This window comes from Ipomoea nil, unplaced genomic scaffold (assembly GCF_001879475.1).
Source record: "Ipomoea nil cultivar Tokyo-kokei standard unplaced genomic scaffold, Asagao_1.1 scaffold0322, whole genome shotgun sequence".
NCBI lineage: Eukaryota > Viridiplantae > Streptophyta > Magnoliopsida > Solanales > Convolvulaceae > Ipomoea > Ipomoea nil.
In genome coordinates, this window is record NW_017616750.1 from 846,829 (window position 1) to 870,004 (window position 23,176).

General features: G+C 34.9%; 2 protein-coding genes across 5 annotated transcripts; one reads left to right on the forward strand and one right to left on the reverse strand.

Annotated features, from left to right (window-relative positions):
- The first annotated feature begins 1,935 nt into the window (after window positions 1–1,935).
- On the forward strand, window positions 1,936–6,107 carry LOC109171641 (50S ribosomal protein L24-like). 4 transcript variants are annotated; one of them, XM_019320711.1, is made up of 7 exons: window positions 1,936–2,047; window positions 4,246–4,310; window positions 4,414–4,509; window positions 4,867–4,970; window positions 5,044–5,180; window positions 5,806–5,926; window positions 5,976–6,107. In XM_019320711.1, exons 1-6 carry the CDS (start codon window positions 1,951–1,953, stop codon window positions 5,886–5,888), a joined length of 582 nt encoding a protein of 193 aa, XP_019176256.1. In that variant the 5' UTR covers window positions 1,936–1,950; the 3' UTR covers window positions 5,889–5,926; window positions 5,976–6,107. The 4 variants fall into 4 exon arrangements, with proteins under 4 accessions (XP_019176256.1, XP_019176255.1, XP_019176258.1 ...); XM_019320710.1 differs by having other exon boundaries at window positions 5,806–6,107; XM_019320713.1 differs by having other exon boundaries at window positions 1,961–2,065; window positions 5,806–6,107.
- Window positions 6,108–9,639: 3,532 nt separating this feature from the next.
- Window positions 9,640–11,865, reverse strand: LOC109171640 (pentatricopeptide repeat-containing protein At4g33990-like). The gene has a single exon (XM_019320709.1). It carries the CDS (start codon window positions 11,688–11,690, stop codon window positions 9,762–9,764), a length of 1,929 nt encoding a protein of 642 aa, XP_019176254.1. The 5' UTR covers window positions 11,691–11,865; the 3' UTR covers window positions 9,640–9,761.
- Between the last annotated feature and the right edge of the window lie 11,311 nt (window positions 11,866–23,176).

A 23,176-nucleotide genomic window follows, 5' to 3' on the forward strand; every position in this document is an offset into this window, starting at 1 on the left:
TTAACTATAATAAAGCTATATCGTTTGGGAAGTAATTAATGTTACAATTAATGCCACAACACCCTTTATTATATAAAAAAAAACACAACATTTGAAAAATAAAATAGCTATATATTATATAATCATATAAAAAATGCACTTTTGAAAAATAAAATAGCTATATATTATATAATCGAGTTAATACGAAAATGGTCCTCGGATTATTAGCTAATATTCGATTTTGTCCCAAAGTATTAAACGTACTCAATTTAGTCCTCTTACTTTTAAAATCACACCCAATGTGGTCCTCCATTACAATTTCCATCTATCCACCGTTATTTTGAAGGGCATAAGCATCATTTTAGTGGAGATTTCTTCATCATCTTCATCATCTTCATCAAAACGTGAAGACAGAACAAGTTTCCAGTGTCCAAAAGGTCTGACCACTGGATTTTTCAAGGATGTTGATGAATTTGATGACCAGATTTCTTCATTGCTACCATTTAGAAGTACTAGGATCCCATTGTGTTTGAGCATCAGCTTGCCAGAAGTGTATTTTAGCGGAGTTTCTCTATTAGCAACCCATACCACATCCTTAGTTGGTATCTTGCTGTACCAAATGCCTATGTAGTATCTGTTTTGACAAAAAAGATAAGCATTGTTTCATGAAAGAAGAGATTGATGCTTAATGAAACCTCTCTCTCCCATAGAAATGGATCTATCTTCTAATTTCGACAACCAAAAACAGACATGTAGGAGAAATCTCAATTGATATTAGACTTTGCTCTTTACGGACTTCAGCCAAACACATAGAATAGTAGAATTCACAATAATTTTTTTTTTTTGAATTTTCTAGAAGATGATATTTATCTATGTATAATTTGAGTTGAAATTTGGGCAAAATAATTAAGAAAACATTGACGGCGGCAACGCCAATCTCTAAGCAGTGGTGGAGGGCGGCCTCTCTAGGCTGGCGGCATTCTTGAGGGAGATCCTGGAGAATGTCACCGGCGCCACTGTGCAAAGCGATAGCCCAACCCAACTAGTTTCTGGAAACAGATGAGGGTGTCGCATCTTGCTGCTCGCCATTGCTAAGCCGCCGAACCACCACCTGGCTACGCCGGAACTCGTCGGAGGGAAGGTATGCTACGCTAGAAGGTCGCCGGAACACGCCCCTATCGCCGATCGTCGATCTGCTGCTGCCGCTGACTACGAAGAGGAAGGAGGGCGAGAAGGGAGAGACGAAGAGGAAAGAGGGCGAGAATGTTGAAGAAGATGAGGGGTTGTTCTTGTTTGTTTTTGGCGATGGAGTAGTTGCTGAGGGTTGTGTAGGAAGAAACAGGTTTGTCTCACTAAAAGGACGTTTATGCCCTCAAAATAACAGTGGTTTGACCGCAATTGTAACGGGAGACTATATTGGGTGTAATTTTAAAAGTAAGAGGCTAAATTGAGTACGTTTAATACTTTGGGACAAAATCGAGTATTAACTAATAGTCAGAGGACCATTTTGGGTATTAACTCTATATAATCATATAAAAATGTGTTCAATTAGAGTTTAAATTTACTCATACAAAATTTGAAATTTACCTTCCAAATGTAATTATCTTAGTTATTATTCGTATTGTGAAAATTATAATATAGATGAAATACAATTAAGAATAAATAAATGTAATTATGTAAATTCTCTCTATAAGTTTATTTGAATATGCACATAATTAGAGATTATATTAAGCATACAAAATTTTAATTTTAATTTTAATTGTAATTTTGTATTCTATAAAAATAATAAATACTTGACCAATGGAGGCTCAAAAATATTATTATATTAAACAATTTAAAATATTTTAGTTTTTCAATTTTTTATTTATATTTATAATAACATAATTTTTTGCCGTGCATAGCGCCGGTGAATTAGTAGTATCAAATATATCAAACATGAAACGACACCGTTTGAAACAATAGCCTCGCCACATGCCCACAGTCCAATCTCCTTCCATCTTCTCCAGTCGCCGGAATCTTTCACCATTCCCACAGCCTATTTGTTCGCTAGCTCTGCTTGGATCCTCAGGTACTTAATTTCTTGCCAGTAAGCAAACTGATATTAATTGTTTTTATTTTTCGGAATATTGTTTGTCTGACTCAGTTCATCGAGTAGCTTGGAAGTTTTTATCCCCATCTAATTTGTGTTTAGATAAATGCGCAAATGTTGTTTTCTGATTTTGATTTTCTATTTCAATTTATTACAGCATTTAGTTTTTGCTTTTACTATCGTATGTTGGTTTGTATATTTTTCATTTATATTTGCAAAAGCTGTTTGTTTCCTTTGCAAAAATGCCTCTTTTCCCATAAATTTCCTGCTATAAATATCTTGAGTTTGGAGGCCAATATTCATTAAGTGTTGAAATTGAGGGATTGAAAGGCCTGGCGGGTGAAGAATAACAAAGATTACAATAGATTGTGTCTCTGTGTACTCTATACTTCTATATGTAAGGATCCTGTATTTATAGGGACACGAGGACTAAACCAACCCTAATAAGAATAGGAAACTAAGACCACTCTTACTAGGAATGATACAAAGGTTTCCTCATATTCAACATTAAGGAAGCATAGAAGCAGCTCATTGAAGAGACGATGCAAGAGGGTACTTCGATTATTGGTGTATTTGAGCTTGAACCAAAGTAACTAACCTTGGAGCTCAGCTAGAGCTTGACTGATCCGAATTGATTAGCTAGAGCTTGAGTTCAATTCACCTTTTCTTTTCTTTATTTTATTTTATTTGAAAGAATTAGAGCCTATTTTTATAGTTCACACGCATAATAGTTTATGTATATTATGCTTTTAAAGGTTGTTTGTTGCTTTCCCGTCAATTAAATTCTTGAGAAAATATTTGCTGGGAATAATTTTGTTAGGAAAATTAATTAACATGTTTACCCTGGAATCATAACAAATAAATTACAGGAGAAGTTATTTCTAACACTTGATTTGTTTAAACTTTCCTAAGATTTTTTTTTAATCTCCAATATACTCTTACGGTCTTACTACATATAAAATAACATACTAACTCAAACCATTAACACAAAATAATGAAACAAACAAACTCATATACACACACTGCAATTAGAAGAGTACATTCTTTTTGTATAGTATGTATATATAATATATATGCATACTGCAATGGAAAAGAATATGTTCAGCAACGGAACATACACAGAAAAAATTTGCCAAAAAAGCAACACAATGGCATATGCATTTTTTGGTGAGTTGCAATCTTATATAGTGAATTGAAGTAATTGCACTCAAGAGGACTATGAATCCACGATTACATGTAAAGTTTAGGAGGAATGTGAAGATTGCTGCATATGATTGCATCTATTTTTCAGTGTAGTAAGGAAAAGAGATGAAAATAAAACAAAATAGGAAATAATAATAACAACAAACAAAAATAGTATTATTACTTAGTAGTAGTAGCAAATACTCCGTATTCCAAATAAATAAATTGCTTAACTCTGTAGGTTTGCAAGCTTGACTAGTTGTGAGCTTGGGGGATCAGCTTGAAAGAGTCTTGAGCCAATCTTGAATAGCAGACTTGGTTCATACAACCTAACGTGAATGTGTAGTTTTCATGATTTTTTTGGATGCAAATGAAGGAATCCTCCTTAAGAAGGGGAACGATTTTTAGTAAAAACAGTGTTGACAAGAATTATCTAATCCTTCTTATGGAGACATGTAAATTCACTATTGCAATTTGCAAACAAATGGAGGATGGACATGAGAGCATTTTATAGGTTAGTGGAAACTGGGACGGGGTAACTGATAGTAATTAGTGGGAGATGGAGGTGGATTAAAGTAATTCACAGCTTGTGCAGTTATCCCAAAATTAAGAAACCCCATCTTCCTTCTCATGGTTTATGGTTAAACCCTCCTTCCCTCAGCAGTCCCTCCACTGAAATTCTCTTTTGAATCATGCCCATTATTGTAGAAAAATAAAAATAAAATATAACTAAAGATATTCAAGCTATTACTTTGTAAAAGTTCATTTTTTTTTGGTACAGTCTGGATTTGGTTTATGGGTTCCATTTATGTCCATCTTACTAATGAAAGTAAACTTGCTTTTGTTTTGCATTATAATTTTCTCTGTAAGATGTTGGTTTGTGGATAGGTGGCATTCTGTGATTTGAAGTCTAGATTGGTATATGGGAAAGAGCTTCTAGTATATTTTAAGCATATTTTTTCTGATATGGTTCAGCATTTTAAAATGCTATCCAGAGATAATGGGTTGGAAAGCTGCTCAGAAACTCATACATCACTGGAAGGTTCTCAGAGGTGATAATGTAAGTAATTCTCATGAATAAAGTGATAGAATTGCTTTATCACCCTCTCTTGGTTTCCCATGCCTTTGACTGCAACTGAAAATAAATATGTACTGATTTCCAGGTTATGATAATTAGAGGCAAAGATAAAGGTGAGACGGGAATCATTAAGCATGTCGTTCGTTCACAGAATCGTGTTATTGTTGAGGGCAAAAACCTGGTTAGTAAAATTTCCTTCTCTATAAAAAGAATTAGCGACGTTAGTTATGCAGCCATTTACCCATAAGCATATGCTATTGTATCTATCTCTTTACTTCATAAGCATATAATTTTCCGGAATTGTAATTGCAGAAAGGAAGCTGATAAAGGAATTACTAGAGTAGTTTGATTCTTCCTACTTCCTAGTTTGTTGTTCCTATAAAACATGGATTTCATGAAGAAAGATAAGTTTAGACACTTTTTGCACTAACCCTAACATTACCATCTTCTTACCGGAATAATGCATGTTTGTATTTCTTTCTTCTATTATTATTATTATTATGTCTCTTATCACATGAACCATTTCCCCTTTTTTCAGGTAAAGAAGCATATTAAACAAGGGCAAGGTCATGAAGGTGGGATATTTACAGTTGAAGCCCCATTGCACGTCTCTAATGTGCAGGTTGTAGATCCAGTAACGGGGTATGGTACATTGGTTGTGCTGTTTAACAAATTTTTGTATCGAGTCCTGTTAGCTAATGTTTTCTTTTTCCAGGCAACCATGCAAAGTTGGAATCAGATACTTGGAAGATGGCACCAAAGTAAGAGTTTCTAGAGGAATTGGAGCATCTGCCTCTATTATTCCTCGTCCTGAGATCTTGAAGATAAGGACTACACCAAGACCATCAGTTGGTAAGGTTAAACTCCACGGGAAATGTAATCAAGATATTCTATATTTCTATCTGCTTTAGTTTTAACATCATTGCGTCTTAGATCCTGCCATTTAGAGGCTACAATTCAACTCATTCTCATACTTAACACCATAGTCGATCTATATGGAGCATTGGAAAATCCAGTATGTCCATAACTTTAAATCCAGGTCATTTGGCCCTGCTGAAATATAGTCCAGCCTTTGCTTTTTGTTAGGGTTGTGAGTGGGGATTTTTTATTGGATACTGCTTGGCTCAGTGAAAGAATTGTATCAACTAGCAAGGGTTAAGGGTTGACGGTCACAATGATTGTTAAATTCACAATTAGGTGGGTGAGATACATCATAGCACAGATGAGTTTTGTTTACATGATTGTTATTATAATCTAACATTGAGCTATAATAGTGAATCCAATCAATTAGCTAGTTAGGTTTTAATCTAAGATTGGAATTAGGGTCACTCAATTAAACTATAATGGACATGGGTCAAACCACACTAAAAGATTAACTAGTCTAACCCATAACCTTATAAACTCATATATTCTCTCTTATGTTATCAATGTGGGACTCTTAACAGGTCTAATGCAGTTATGTGTTTCTTTTGTGTAGCGGGTCCCAAGGACACTCCATTGGAAGATGTCATGGAAAGGACATATGATCCAAAAACTGGAAAAGGCATGCCAGATCTTTAAAACAATATAATGCTACTACATTTGTTTTCATGAATGCAAATTCATCTCTCTCATCTGCCTTTACACACTCTACATTTTTCTTTGGCTAATTCAGCTCTCTTGCCAAATTCAGAGCTTCCCCCTTCCTATCAAATACTCTTTAGCTTAGCTCATACTGCTGTATCATTTATGATCCAAACAGACCTCTATGTATGTTATTAAGGCCAGGTTTTTTTTTTTTTTTTTTTTTTTTAAGTAATTTTTTGGCAACTCTAAACATAAGATATGAAGGGAGTGATTTTTACTAAAAATAAATACAGTGCTATGCTAAATGATGCAAATTAATTACTAAAACCCATCTAAATAATGTACGAAACATAGCATTTGTTTAATCAGTTTCTTGATCTTGGTTTTGATGTACTAGAGTTGTTTATTTCCTTGCTGAAAATTTTGAGAAATATAGCATTGTGATTAAAGTTGCTTTATTCTTTATATGTTTTTTTAGAGGAAATTTCATTATGCTTGGTTGATCAATTACGGAGTATCATTTACATGAAAAAAGGGAACTGTATGCATATTGCTCATGCTAAGAAAAAAAATATTTTGGCCCTTGGTAAAAACTTGGCCTATAGGCCAATTTTGGCTTATTTGACCACTATTAATTGTTTGATTTAGTTAAAATATCAATATAAATATTTGGTTAATTAGCTTTTTGCAACTTCAAAAGGCTAAAATTCAAAAAGCTACTCCAAGTAAATTTTTCAATTAGCTTTTTGAAAAAAAAAATTTATACCAAACAGCTATCAGCTAACAGCTAATTTACCAAACACTTTTCTACAATCAACTAATGTTATCAACTATTTATACCCTCTAATTAACACAATCAGCTAACAGCCATTTTACCAAACAGGGCCTTTATTAGTATAGTTGTTCTCCCTGTTTCTTCATTCTTATCATGTTAAAGAGAAGAAAAACAAATGCTATTTTTCAAAGGGAAAGCACGCCTTCAAAATCAGTCAAGTTAAAAATCATTAAAAAATATTGAATTAATTATCAAAATGGTCCCTCGACTATAGCGAAAGTACCGACTTGGTCCTTGACTTTTTTTCTTGACCTATCAAGTCATCAACTATTCAATTTATGACCTATATGGTTCTCCGTATGTTTGGGGGTTAAGTCGCCGGTTCTTTTGAGGGCAAAATAGTCCTTTTACTCTTTTATCTCATTCTCATATTTAAGAGGAAGAAGTTCCACTCTCGTCTCTTCATCCAATCGGCGGCGGTGATCGGATTGCCCGCTCCACCGACCAGAAAGGCCGTCATAGCAAGGTCTGCACCGCCAGGAGAACTCGGGACTGTCGTGTGCAGCTAAACACCGCAATCCAGTTCAACAATGTTCTGGACCAGCAGGCAGACCTAAAAGAAGATTATCAAAGAAAGCATCTGGGATTCCATCGATCTCATCTCCCCTATCCCCCTAACCCTAATTTGCGATTTTAGCTTCCGCCACAGTGACGCGGCTGTGGCGGAGGATTGGATGATTGTGAGTTTTGGCTTTCGCCACAATTTCTCGCCGATGATGACCTCAAGAAGGGTGAGCCCGGTGTTCGGTTTCCGTACGGTGGCTTTCCAACGGGGAGCTTGGGATTTGCTTTTTGTTGCCGCCTCCGCCTACGAGCTTTTGAGAATTATCGAGGCGATTGTAGAGGCAAAATCCGAGAGCGGATAACATTGCCAAGGTGACAATCCCAACCGATAACGCAATTGTCACTTTCTTGACCGACCGCGCTGCGAGGCGATTGGGTTCGACACCGGTGACTCATTCTGCTGAGCTGGCGGCGACAGTTGTGGGTTATGATATGGACTCTGCTCGCTGAGAACTTCCAAGAAAAAGGGCTGCTCAGGGCTAGGCAATACAGGCTCAGCAGGCAGGCGGCGGAGGTGGCGGAGGGGCCGAGTCTGTTCCCGTTGGCAGCTCTGAACCCATCGGAAACAACGACTGATGTAGAATTGTTTGCTATTCTCTGCCCTGTACTGTATTTCGGCGTGAAAATTGTTGCGTTGACAACAAAAGACATAGAATCAACAAATGGTGAAGGGAAAGACTCTAATGCCCACAAATTGGAGACTAAAATGACTATTTTGCCCTCAAAAGAAATGGCGACTTAACCCCAAATAGACAGAGGACCATATCGGTCATAAAAATTTCATCCTTAACCAAATGTCAAGGGTTCGATTTGGCTTTGAAAATGGAGCAACTTTAAATCTCTAGACCAGCTGTCCCACCCAAAAGAGGTGCCTACAATTCAGCGAGGGGATTAGCCACTGTGTCCGATAGTGAAAACCCTGGGTATACCCAAAAAAAAAAAAATATCGATCATAAATTGAATAGTTGATGACTTGATCGGTCAAGAAAAAAAGTCGAGGACCAAGTCGGTACTTTCGCTATAGTCGAGGGACCATTTTGGTAATTAACCCAAAAAAATTTAAACACTAATTCAGGGACTTTTATATATATATATATATATATATATATATATATATATATATATATTTGCACGTATACTTATTTTTATAAATTTGGCTTAAAGGTTTTGCGATTACTTTATTACTTGATTTTTATTTTTATGTACCACATCTAGCATCCTTACGATGAGGAATAGTAACAAGAGTCCTAATACAATATAACTACCAACACATAATAGACTCCTAACACTTACTATTGTAGTATTGTGAGAGGGATGTGATATAAGTGAAAAACAAATATTACTATGTCTTGTCAATATATGTGTGTGTAATGAGAAATATTTCCTAGGACTATGACTATATATATATATATATATATATATATATATAGGTCCAAATGCGGACAGCGCCTCTCGTGCGGCCGGTGTGGATTCACCATTAGATATGTAAAAATACATCACATAGTGTTTAGAAATGCATTACAATGAAATGCACCACAAAAAAAAATGTACCGCACCTACTAGTGCATTTACGAATACTTTGTAGTACCTAATGGTGAGTGCCGCACCGCCGCATGGGAAGCACTGTGCGCACGGGAACCTGACCATATATATATATATATATATATATATATATATATATATATATATATATATATGATACCATTCTTTTCATTTTTAGAAAAAGACATTAAAGGCAAATGCAGCATAGAAAAATTCATTATTCTTATATTTTCAAATGAAAATAAATATCAAACATAATAATTTTGTAATAGTTATTGCTTGGAATCAGAACCATAACTGGCACAACAGAGTAATCAAACTCTGCAATACTTGCCTACTTGGTAATGAAACAATTAGCAAGGGATCTGATAGAGTTAGAAGTTGTGACCTGCAAGCCGGCTGCTGGTTTAGGATTAAGAATCACCGAGCAATGATAGCCATTGATAGGCGCAACATATGACATGCTAGCTTTGCCATGCCACTATTAATCACTGGCCTGCCCAGCAAGTAGAGATTTTTTTTTTTTTTTTTTTTTTTTTCTTTTGGGATCAAGGGGAGGGCAATGACGCCCAGTGTCTTATATCTAACACCCTTCCAGAACGGTCCTACAACGGGGCAAGCCAAAAGAGTCGTCCATCAACACATCCGAAAGAGAGGGAGGGGTTCCTCCCATTCAACCCACATAGTATTTGAGCGACAAACATCCGATCCCTTGCCAAAATGTCGGCCACCACATTCTGCTCGATCTGTCAACTCTTTTAGTTCTTCCTTTACATGGATCTTCTGGATGCTAGCTGTGAGTTCTGCACAATAGAATATATTCCTGGTCTTGGCGCACTTAGCTAGGAGCTGGAATGGGCAATTGATCTGTGAAGAACATCAATAATGACACGAGAATGCTGAATATATTCCTGCTCTGATCTTCATTAGAATTCCATTCTATGCATCGAGTTATTGACTTCGACGACACTATAACCCATCCCTTTCTTTCTCTTCTTTCCATCCATCAGTTGCCTCAACTTTTCTACCTCATCCCATCTGCCCTGATCCGCATATAAGTTTGATAGAATGACATAATAGCTCGCGTTTGTTGGGTCCAAAGAAATAAGCTGTTTGGCAACTAGTTCAGAAATTTCACTCGATCCATGAGTTTTTCTACATCCAGCAAGCAGAGCTCCCCATATCCGCTTATCTGGCTCAATGGGCATTTTATTCACAAACTCGAGAGCTTCTTCTACGTTCCCTTGACGGCTAAGCATGTCCACCATACAAGCATAGTGTGCAAGTTTCGGAGTAATATCATATTTCTCTTCCATTGCGTGGAACCAGTTCCAACCCTCGTATTCAAGGCCACAGTGACTACAAGCAGACAGGACAGATATGAAAACAACATCATTTGGCTGTATCCCATGAGACAACATGTCCAAGAAACACTCAAGAGCCTCATTTCCATGACCATTCATCCCATAACCATTGATCATCGAACTCCAACATATGAGATCTTTGTCAGGATTTTCATCAAAAATGGTTTTCCCCTGGTGTATTCTTCCAAATTTACAATACATATCAATTAGTCCAGATGCTAAAAATGCATTAGATGTATAACCAAGTTTCATAACTTGTGTATGTATAGTTTCTCCAACATCTTGTGCTGCCATTGAAGAACAAGCCTGTAGTAAACTATGAAAAGCAAATTCATTAGGCTTCCCATGCTCCAATTGCATCCGTCTAAATACAGCCAGAGCATTACTGGGTTGCTCGCTCTGGGCATAAGCTGAGATCATTGCACTCCAAGCAATGATATCTTTTTGGCTGAGAGAATCAAATAAAATCCTTGATGATTCAATATTACCAAAGTTAGCATACATTTGAAGAAGTGCAGTCACGACAGGAATACATTTCAAAAATCCCGACTTTAGTGCAAAGCAATGAATTCCCAGTCCAGCTTTTGTCTCATTCAATTTGGAGGACGCTCCAATCACTTCCGTTATGATAGTTTCATCTATGTCAAAGCAACAAAACTGCATCTCATGGAAAAATATCAAAGCTTTTCTATGGCAGTGATTTTTTACGCACCCAAGAATAATATTTTTCCAAGAAACAAGATCCTTCTGTTCTATGTGTCGAAAAACATAAATTGCCTCTTTCAAACTCCCACACTTGGTGTACATATCCACAAGCGAATTCTGAATATTGAGATGGGAAGTGAATGATCTTTTAATGGAAAAACCATGAAGTTCTCTCCCAATTCTCAAATTGCCAAGATTTGCACAAGCCTGCATAATAATCAAAATGGTAACATAATTTAGTAGAACACCACAGAATTGCATTTCTTTAAAAAGGTCAATGGCCAAAATATACTCTCCAATCTTCACAAAAGCTGAAATCATTGCACTCCACATAATTGCATCTTTCTCTGGTGCCTGTAGAAACAACTTCCACGCAGCTTCCATGTCCCAAACAGAATAAAAACCAAGAAGAGCTGTTATAATCGGCATTTCCAATTCAAATCCCATTTTTATAGCAAAACAGTGAATCCCCATTGTCAAATTGTCTGAGTCCATATATGAAGATGCTCGAATGGAGCTTAGAACTGTCACATAGTTGGGCTTTAGATTGCTTGTAAGCATTCTCTTGAAAAGCTCAATGGCCTTCTGGGGCTGGTTTCTCTTAACGAAATTTGAAATCATCAATGTCCATGACACTACGTTATCGTCTTCATTCCCACAAATACAATGGACTTGATCTTGCAAATGCGAGCTCCGAGTTACATTGTATGTTGAGGTTCTGGCTGAGAAATTTCGTTTGGGAAATCTTACAAACAGCTTGTGGGCATTTTGAAAAACTGGGCGCATGTCACAACCCGGAACCAATTAGGGTTTCTCTGCTCCGAAACGTTGTAGATAAACGCACACACTGCGGAGAAAGTGGGTGCGCGAATTTGAGTTCTGCAGCAATTGCAATATGAAAAGCTTGAATCTTGTTACGTTGACAGTAGGGTTTTTAACAGGAGAACTATTTATACTTTTTGAGAATTTGTTATACTTCCTTCCCATTACATATGGTGTTTTTTTTTAGAGCAAAAAAAAAAACACTTAAATTATTTACAATTATATTTTTATGATTTTAATTTAATGTTATATACAATTTCTTTTTATATTTAAAAGTTATATCAAAGGTACTAATAAATTTAAAAATATAAGAAAAATCTGAAAAGTTGAAAGGAAAAAAAAATAAAAAAGAATAATTGGCTTATTTCTAAAAGTAAATTTAAAATTTTATTCGATTATGCAATGTTTTCAAATGCTTTTTAAATGTTTAATTTAGTAAAAATAGTTTAGAAGTTTCTAAAAATATATTGTAAAGTTTTTAAGATAAAATTAAAATTTTAAAATACTATTTGTAATAATAATAATAATAATAATAATAATAATAATAATAATAATAATAATAATAATTATTATTATTATTATTATTATTATTATTATTATTATTATTATTGTGATTGTTGTTGTTGTTGTTGTTGTTGTTGTAAAATCGATCTTCTTTTATTCAATCTTTCAAGATGATTCTCAGCCATTGTATGCAAAGAACAGTAAAGGACATAGCAGAGAGAAGAGAGATGAAAGTAAAAGTAAAGAAGAGGACTGAAAATGTAGGAACTGGGGGTGTGCAGTCGGACGGGTCGGGCGGTTTGGATGGCGGAACTTGTCCTCCGATCGGATTTCGGATTTCAATGTTAACTACCCTATCCGTTTTATTTTGTTGACTTATCCGTTCGGTTATTTGTATGTTCGGGTAGGATCGGATCGGTCGGATATCCGGTTGGTATTTCGGTTTTATGACAATGTACAAATCAAATAATCAATTCATGGAACACTTAACTAATTAACTACTTAAGTACTATAAGCCCCTAACTAGTAATTAGTAACTACTTAACCGCAAAAATAACATAAGTAAACTTATAAAACTTTAAATATATAATCAAATTAACAAAATTACAAGTTAGAACTTAGAAGCTATAACTGAAACTTCAAAACATACAAATTTACATATTAGCTTATAACTTTAAAACTTTTAATGAGAAGTTCAATTCTTCATAGCAAAATATAACAATCAACAAGACAACAATTCAGCAATCAACATCACTCTCCAATCTCCAAGCAGGCAAGCATGCAGCAGCATCATTCTCCAATCAGCACATCAGCATTCAGCTTTCATGTTTCAGCCATTGAGCAAAAGAAAACCAGAAATCCAAAACTCCAAAAGTAATATATGAATATATGATTTATATAATATAGAGTACTCTATGTCTCTATTAGTCTATTCTTCTTCCTGATAAGTGAAGACATAAAAACAGAATAAGTTCAAAACATTTCATAACTTACTGCCATTCAATATGGAACAATGGATTGACACAAACTGTAAAAGACTAAAAGAGTGCTTAGATAGCTTTTTTTCAATATCAAGTTAGGATTGGGGGCACACTACTCAATGAGTATGGCATATACACCACACTTCATGGGCAACATACCAAACCCAATTCTATATATTCAGAGAAGGTGGAAGCATCATCATTACACAATAATACTTATACTGGAACAATTAATGGATTATATTTAAATAGCAAAGACTCAAAGAGTGCTCAGATAGCTTTTTTTCCATATCAAGTTAGGATTGGAGGAACACTACTCAATGAGTATGACATAAACACCACACTTCACAGGCAACATACCAAACCCAATTCTATATATTCAGAGAACATGGTGGAAGCATCATCATTGCACAATAATGAATATTTATACAGTTATAAGTATAGTGAGTCAGAAGTCAGAAGTCACAAGTCACATTTAGTCAATACTTATACTGATACCTAAGCTCAATGGCAGCAACATTTAAAATGTCACCTAGCCATGAGCACTTTCTAGTTCCAGTTCCCACTTCCCAGCCTCATGAGGGACATTGATTTGAATCATTGATAATTTGATACACATACATGATACACTGATACAGAGGCATAAATTTATTATGAAATCAAATAAGTAATCACAAATTCAGAATAAGAATTCATAAAAGAAAATAAATATGTAAACTGTAAACATACAAGAATTGTAGGCAATCCAACTCCAGTGCTGGATGTGCTGCACAACTCTGCAGTACAAATACAAAATGGAAATTAAAACTTAAACAGATAGTTAATAGTTAATATAGTTTATAAACAATTAAACAGATACAAAATGGAAGTTAGAAGTATATACATTTTTCAATCCTTTCCACATCATCAATATTTTCTTCAATAGAGATTGGTTGATTGGTTAACCTTAGCCAATCCTGTGCACACATCAATGCCTCAACAATTCTAGGAGTTAGGGAACTCCTAAAGGCATCAAGTACCCTTCCACTTGCACTGAATGCTGATTCTGAAGCAACAGTTGATATTGGAACAGCTAGAATATCCCTTGCCATTTTAGATAAGACAGGGAACCTTTCAGATTGCTGCTTCCACCATCTTAGAAGGTCAAAAGAATCATCCTCATCCACAATAACCTCAGAGAGATACACTTCCAACTCAGTTTTTTTCCTAGACAAATCCCCACTCACCAATTTTTGCTTCTTAATCTGAGATTTCAGTAATGATTGAGGTCTCCCAACAGAAACAGAATCAGATATTGTTATTGAGGGAGAAGATTTGTCAGAATGTTCAACATACTGGACAGGGAAGCATGCAACATAATCTTCAAACAACTCCTTAAGGCCAACAATAACCTTATCAAACATTGTTTTACCCTTGTCCTCACCATATAACTAGTTAAACTGAATGGGCATATATTCAATTTTGTCCCTGGGGTCTAAGATATTTGCATAGAATATCAAAAAATTCATTTTTTCAGGCTCACCCCAATACTTATCAAATTTTGCCCTCATATTTTTACCCATCAGTTTAACACTATCTTCTGTAGCTTCCTCTATATTTTTCAACAAGCAAGACAAATCAGAAATCTCAGAGAAGAAGGTATTAGAAGTCACATACAATGATCCAGAAATCCTAACAGTCATTTCATAAAAAGATTTCAGAATCATAACCAAAGATTGAATGGATTCCCAATCTAAGAAATCAGGTACACTTCCACCCAAATTATATTTAAATGAACTGTCATGATCATCATAGGCTTCAAATACCTTCTGAAACAATAATGCAGTATTCGGCATCATATATGTGGAATTCCACCTTGTATGGACATCTAGACACAGAGAATTCTTAGCTTCCACCCCAATTAGATCAGCTAGTGATTTAAACTTCTGCAACCTAGCAGGTGAGCTCCTCACATACCTAACAGCATCCCTGACTTTCTTAACAGAACTGTCACATTCTTTCAACCCATCCTGTACCACCAAGTTAAGAATGTGAGCAATGCACCTCATGTGCAAATACTTACACCTAACAACAGTACAACCCCAAGAGACCAACTTCTTCTTCAAGAATCCTAGGGCAGTGTCATTGCTGGAAGCATTATCTACTGTCACACTAAACACTGATTTTAGACCCAGTCCAAAAGACAACTCTCTAAAGCCTTTGCAATACTTTCCCCCTTGTGGGAATATATAGGAACAAATGAAATAATTTTCTTTTGCAACTTCCACTCACTATCAATGAAATGTGCAGTTATGCACATGTAGTTTATTCTCTGGACTGAGGTCCAAGTATCAGTTATGATACTTACCCTCTGACTGCTAGTCCTAAAAAACTTCTTCAAGTTCACCCTCTCATCAGAAAATATCTTGAAAATGTCCCTACTGATAGTCCATCTTGAAGGGATTTTAAACCTAGGACAGCAAACTAAAACAAACTTTCTAAAGTCCCTCAACAATCCTAAAAGGAAGTTCATCTAAAATAATCATCTCAGCTAAGGCTCTCCTTATCAAGTCTTGATCAAACACCCAAGTACCCAACACCCCTTCAGTTCCTTCACTACTTTGAGTTCCAACAGAAGAAGGTGCAGGTTGGAATGTAAGTAGGGACTGCCTTGTCTCCTTAGAGTGAGGATTTTTAAGGCAGTTTACAATGTGAGTCCTCAGAGAAGAAGTCCCATGTTTCTTGGTCTCGCAGCAATACACTTTTGCACAATATATACATTTTCCTTTGATGACAATGCCATCACTGTCTTTGATCTTTTCAAAGTGATCCCAACATGGAGACCTGGTTTCAACCTCTTTCCTTTTCTTTGGAACAGGTGGAGGCAAAGGTTGCTGAGACAGAGGAGTAACAATCTCTACAGTTGGTGCTTCCAACTCAGGTTGGGTTCCAGATACACCAGTAAGACCACTAACACTTTCCATCTAAAAAGGGGAAAGTATCAGTGAGTCAGTGACACAGAATGGGAAATCACTCATTGAAAATCATCAACAGAGAATGGGCTTTGTCACATGTATCAATTAATTAAAGTGTTAAACGAGCAGAATTCAGTTAATTGAACATTTCATCATGTATGCAGAATTGCACATAAATGATTTAAGGGTCACATATCCAAAAACTTACAATTTCACATTTTCACAGTTACAACTTACAACTTACAAATTACAATTTACAATGAAATCCATAATCAGGCATTCAAGCTAAGTAGATGTATGCTACTTTATATGCTCATCATTTATATGGATTTCAGTCACACATGAGTACATGACACACTCCCACATTTATATGGATTCCACAAGAATGCCAACATTTATATGGATTTCAGTATTTCACACACAGTTCCACACTTCCACAGTGGCAAGGGGCTAGGGCAGTATGGCTTCCACCACAGATTAGGTTACAAATTAGAAACCCTAATCACAGAATTCAGAAATTCACACTCAAAGGACTAGTGACATGCAATCTAGAACTTCTCAACAGATTTACAAGTATCATAGTCCAGTGAGTCCACATATTAGGTTACAAATTAGAAACCCTAATCACAGAATTCAGAATTCAGAAATACACACTCAAAAGAGTCAAAGGACTAGTGACATGCAATCCGGAACTTCTCAACAGATTTACAAGTATTACAGTCCACATAATCATAACAAATTAGAAACCCTAACCACAGAATTCAGAAATTCACACTTAAAGGACTAGTGACATGCAATCCGGAACTTCTCAACAGATTTACAAGTATCACAGTCCACATAATCATAACAAATTAGAAACCCTAATCAATAAGAAAAATACACAATAATCTATAACGAAAATGTAAATAGGGTTTAGTAATTACTTCGTTTCTCAAAATTAATCCCTCGAGAACAAAGGACTTCGAATCCACTATTCCACCATTCCACAGTTCCACCGGAGTCCGGTGACTGGACTAGGGTCTAGGGCTTCCACCACTCCGCCAAACTAGTCGCTAGTCGCTACACCGAGTCTCAGAATAGGGCTTCCACCAGACTACAACTGTGAGTATCTAACAAACTGAGAGAATTAGACTGAGAGAGTGAGAGAACTCAGAGAGTCAGAGTTTTAGAGAGTAAGACTCAAAGTCTCAAATACCAGAGCGAAAGAGAGAATGAGAGATGAGAGATGAGAGATTGAGAGAAGTCTAGAAGAGTGAAATGGGAGCTCGGCTGCGCAGAATGGAATGGGTAATATATATATATATATATATATATATATATATATATATATATATATATATATATATATATATATATATATATATATATATATAAACCAAACGACGTCGTATTACATAGGGTAAAAAAAATCCTAGGGTTTTAGCGGATGTTCGGACGGGTTCGGGTGGCGTTTACTGCCTCCCACCCGAACCCCTTGCATCCGTCTTGTAGCGTAGCATCCGATCGGGCGTGGTATTCGGATACAGTTCGCTCCACGGACTCGCCCGTCGGGTTTCGGGTCGGGCGGGTGGGTCGGATTTCTCGGTTTATGCACACTCCTAGTAGGAACTGCTCCCTTCATTCATAACTGACAAATGTATATATACATACAACCATGAGAATAACTGTATTGTACAAGGAAATAGGATAAGGGCCACAACAATGGTTATAATTAGTGTTGCAAAAATCTCGCCTAGCCACCGATTAATTGGTGCTTAGGCGTTAGGCGCTGGCCGGCCGCCTAGCGTATCACAGCCTAGACACGGATCGCCTAGGCACCAACTAAGTCGCCTAGTCGGCCGATTAGCTATTGTTCCCTTTTTTTTTTTTTAAATGGTTATTTCACTCAAAACGGCATCTTTTTGAGCAAAATAACCCTAAATTGTTCAAACTCTAGATTTTTTTAGGTTAATATTTAATATTTTAGTATTAACTATTAAAGTATTAAATAGTTTATAATTATCAAGTCTTAAAAAATTAAATAAAAAAAAAAGGGTGCTAGGCGCCCCTCAAGCGCCTAGCGATTTTTTCAATCATGGTTATAATTGCAACACTCCCTTTTGGCCATTATCTTACTATATCCATGCCTTATTAAAAACCTTGATAGGGAAACTCATGAGAAAAACCTAATCGAGGGAAAAGGAGTACATGACATGTGTTATATGGATTGCCTCATTAAAAAGTAAAAACCTTAGACTAAGAAAACCCAGTGAGAAAAACTTAGTTAAGGGAAAAGAGTACAACCAAAAATCAAGTATAAACCTTCAAGACATAATCTTCAAGATTTTTAGAGTTTGTCTATTTAAATATTTATTTGCAACTTTTCCCTTTTGACATTACTATTTCACACTTATGTCTCGTTAAAAACGAACCTAACTAGAAAAACTCAGTGGAAAAAACTTGGTAAGAAAAAGAATACATGATATGTGTGCTCATGTGTTGCACTAGCTGCTTCGTTAAAAACATTTAATTAAGAAAACCATATCAAAACTCAATCAAAGGAAAAAGAATACAATTGTTGGTCTTCAGGACCCAATCTGTGTTGGAAATAATGAACCAAAATCGATTTAATATCCCAAAATAGTATTTATATATACACACGAAAATATATAAAATACTATTCGATATATATCCGAAATATATATATACACACAAATATATATAAAACGGACCCAAAGGTTATATATAAATATATTTCTACGAAAAAGATATACCAATATATATCAACCAAAATTGGAACTTATAATCCTCAGATTATAATTCCAATCCAACGACTATATCAAATAAAGAGAGAGGATTTTTGCTTAGAAGCATAATCCAAACCGAAAGAAGAAGGAGATTGGCTCGTGTTTGGGTATAGGGATTTTAGCGCGAGTCAAGAGATCATTCTTTCCTTAAAACCTTATTTGCCACCTCCCAAAAGTGCTAGGAGCGTTGTGCCTAGGTTTCCCAGGATAAAACGTGCTACGGTTCGACGTTTGAGCACCCAAATGAACGAACTAGAGCAAAGCCTTAAACACAATTAAGCAAAGAAAGGAGAAGAAGCAGAGGTTTTGGAGCTGGAAAACGTGCAAGTGTGTATCTATTGTTCTTTTTCTTGTTCACAATTTTCTGCTGCTCAACTCCCTTCTTATATAGGGATGATGGAATGATAGCATCATTAAGGCATTCAATATACTCCCTTCTTATATAGAGATGATGGAATGATAGCATCATTAAGGCATTCAATATTGACATAAAGCCAATCTTTGTAACCTTATACTCCCTTCTTATATAGAGATGATGGAATGATAGCATCATTAAGGCATTCAATATTGACATAAAGCCAATCATTGTAACCTTTGAAACAGCAGCCCACTACTTGGAGATTAAACGCAGAATTTAAAATTGAAGTTTCTCGCAGGCTTGAATTGAGCCTTTTCGATCTCAGTTTGAGATTTGATTTACACCCCCCCCCCCCCCCGCGCACGCGAGAGAGAGAGCCTTTATGCTCTACATTCAATTAGTCTCTAAAAGACTCTTGTATAAATAGTGGGGCAAATCCTCTTCCCAAACCAATGTGGGACAAAAGCTCACTTTTTCCCTCTATTTTTCCAACTCAATGGGTCTACTTTGAGAATCAATATCTCATTCACCCATTATTCGTTTTGAGCGTACAATATATCAATCTCTTCGTCTCACTACGAAGAACCCGAATCCACTTTGACCCGACCTAAATCGGAAGTGGGTCCCACTGATAATCGTACCACAAAATAGCCACTTAAAATATCGTTTTAATGCTATTTTCCCAACAATCTTCAAATAATATGTGTCATTATGTGTTCAATAAAGAGTTGCTAAGTGAGTTATTTATTTGCTTATTTATTATCTCATCAGTCTATGCATAACTATTATTGAATTACATATAGAACTTGACGATATTAACTTGATCATACCCAAAGACGGAGTTTGAAATGAATAACTTGGAAAGACCAAGTATCGTCTTAACCTGAAGTTCGAGCATCTCCTTGAAGGAGAATTATATACTAGTTAGTCTATCTTGAAAAACGTCTTGAAAATATTTTGTATGGATAAGTATTATGTTCTTATCACACTAATGGTTGCCTAATAATATCTTGAAATAGATAAAGAATCATTTAAACTCAAAGAAGATAATGAGAATAACTTAAGACCAAAAGTCCATTACTTCATTGTCGTTGGAACACTACATTGGGACTAGAAGTTCCATAATCGTATCAGGCCTGATATTGTATTCCCAGCCCGATGAGATTGCTAGCAATATTTAGCGCTCCTCAGCTCCTGCGATGAAATATTTGAATAGTGTTTAACTCTTTCTCCAATATTTTTCGACTCACAGAGTTTGGCATTTATGCAAGAAACCAATATATGGTTCTAATGGGATATTCGGGTACTGGCTATTTTTAATTTATTGTTCCCATGATGCCAAGTCCCAAACTGGTTATACTATGAATTACCCCCAATGTCTTCATGTTTGACAAAGCATATATAATGTCAAAATTCAACACACGTAAGCTCTAGAAGAGTCATGTGATTATTATATAGAATGTTCACTTTAGTGTCAATCTTAAAGATTGTACTATATCTCTTTTCTACACTTATTTTGGAATAACGTTTTTATTATATTAGAAAATGTAGGCATTGAAGATTGTTATCCTCAAAGGGAGTGACATTTACTTAAATCAATCATGAAAATTGGGTCTTAAAGACCAGCAGCTGCACTCTTTTTCCTTTGATTGAGTTTTGATATTATTTTCTTAATTAAAGATTTTTAACAAGGTAGCTAGTGCAACACATGAGTACACTTTTCCTCAACTAGGTTTTTCCACTGGAATTTTCTAGTGAGGGTTTTAACGAGGAAGTATGATATAGTAATGTCCAATGGAGAGCGTTGTGAATAAATATATGTGGACATTACTAAAGGTATTATACTATGATAATACATCTTCATCATTTGTAATATTGATGATAGTTTCAAAAAAAAAAATGTTTGATGATTCTCTCTGTATTCTGTCTCTCTACTCTATTGTATTCCTGAGATGTAAACGATACAATGTTCACATGAGGATTTATCAAATTTCACAATAAAAACTGATTAATTGTTAATCTACTAATTAGATCAATAGCACACTTTTTTTTTTTTTACCAAAAAAAAAAATAATAATAAAAAATTCAAAAGCTCAATTACACCCGTAGAATTTAAAATTTTATTCAACCTTTATCCCTTGAAATAATTTGTATGCTGTTATAAATAATATTATTAAGTAGACATTATTATAGTGTTTTATAACACTTATAACAGTCACATTATTGTTATTAAATACAACAGTTACACTTCTACATTATATATATGTGTGCTCCATTTGTAAAGATGTTGGCTAGTGAAATAAAACATTGGCTCTTCTTCTTTGGTTCATTCTTGTTTATTATTCTCTGCATTATTCATATACCTTGTTAATTATACCTTGATATGCAAACTCACCGGTTAGGAGCTAACGCGCCAATGGGCACAATATTACAACAAATACAATATTTTTGATTAAAAATTAATTAGAATTACATTGCTGTTCTAAAATTGTGTAACTAATTTACATTTATCCCTCAAAATTTAAAAATTTTATGCGTAAACAAACCTTTTAAAAATAAAAGGATTTTTTTTTTTCATGCACCCAAATAAAAGAGAAAGGAAAAGAAAAGCAAAACTCCCATTTCCTCAATACGTGACATTTTACCACAATTACAAATTTTCTGCAAAGCCTTTTCAAAATCAATTACTCTCCTGTGAGCAATCGTTATACCCTGCACTTAGGCGTACATAGCACTGTGCGCTCCGCGCCTCCCAAAACGACATCATTTTGGTAAGTTATGTAAGGAGTTGACGTGATTATGTGTATTTGTTTATACAATTATGTGTATTTGTTTATACAATTATGTGTATCTTTTTATACAGTTATGTGTATTTGTTTATACAATTATGTGTATTTGTTTATACAATTATGTATATTCATGTATACAACTATGTGTATTCGAGTATAAAATTATGTACATTTTTGAACATGAGATTTTTTTTTAAGGAAAATTAACCGCCAACACTAGATAGCGAAATTTCAAAAAAAAAAAATCTGAAACGACGTCGTTTTGTATCAGGGAGCACAATGCAATGCGCGCCCTAGTGCACGATATAAATTGCCTCCTGTGAGACCCCTTATCTATCATACTAATAAGAGCACAAGAGAATTAGGCCTATAATGGGTAAAAAAAAATAACGGTCAAATTTTTTTAATCAAATGAATGGCTCAGATTGATCAGATTTTATTTTTTTCTTAAGATTTCATAATTTATCCTTAATGAATATGATTATCCGTTAACTTTTCCGTTAAATATTATCTTTTCCGTTAATTTCTGTTAGTTCACCATTAACTTATTGATTTCAATAAGAAAAGTCTTAGGTTCGAACCTATCCCAATCAAAGTTGGCATAATTAGTACTCTATTTTACTCTTATTAAATTAAATAATAATTTTCTACCATACTAATAAGAGCACAAGAGAGTTAGGCCTATAATGGGTAAAAAAAAATGACTGTCAAATTTTTTAATCAAATGAATGGCTCAGATTGATCAGATTTTAATTTTTCCTTAAGATTTCCTAATTTATCCTTAATGAATATGATTATCCCGTTAACTTTTCTGTTAAATATTATATTTTTCGTTAATGTCTGTTAGTTCACCGTTAACTTATTGAGTTCAATAAAAAAAAGTCTTAGGTTCGAACCTATCCCAATCAAAGTTGGCATAATTAGTACTCTATTTTACTCTTATTAAATTAAATAATAATTTAGTGCTACAAAAAAAAATACATATGCATTTCTTTAATTTAGAATTATGTGTCTACACTGTCTTTATTCAAAAAAATTATTCATTATCAATAAATTAAATAAGAGAAATAATTTCATTA

Bases quoted from the DNA above. Each gene is read 5' to 3' on its own strand.
- LOC109171641 (XM_019320710.1), top strand. From the start codon at position 1,951: ATGCCCACAGTCCAATCTCCTTCCATCTTCTCCAGTCGCCGGAATCTT. The intron at 2,048-4,245 runs GTACTTAATTTC...AATGCTATCCAG, and splicing joins AGCTCTGCTTGGATCCTCAG to AGATAATGGGTTGGAAAGCT. The intron at 5,181-5,805 runs GTAAGGTTAAAC...TCTTTTGTGTAG, and splicing joins TACACCAAGACCATCAGTTG to CGGGTCCCAAGGACACTCCA.
- LOC109171640 (XM_019320709.1), bottom strand. From the start codon at position 11,690: ATGCGCCCAGTTTTTCAAAATGCCCACAAGCTGTTTGTAAGATTTCCC.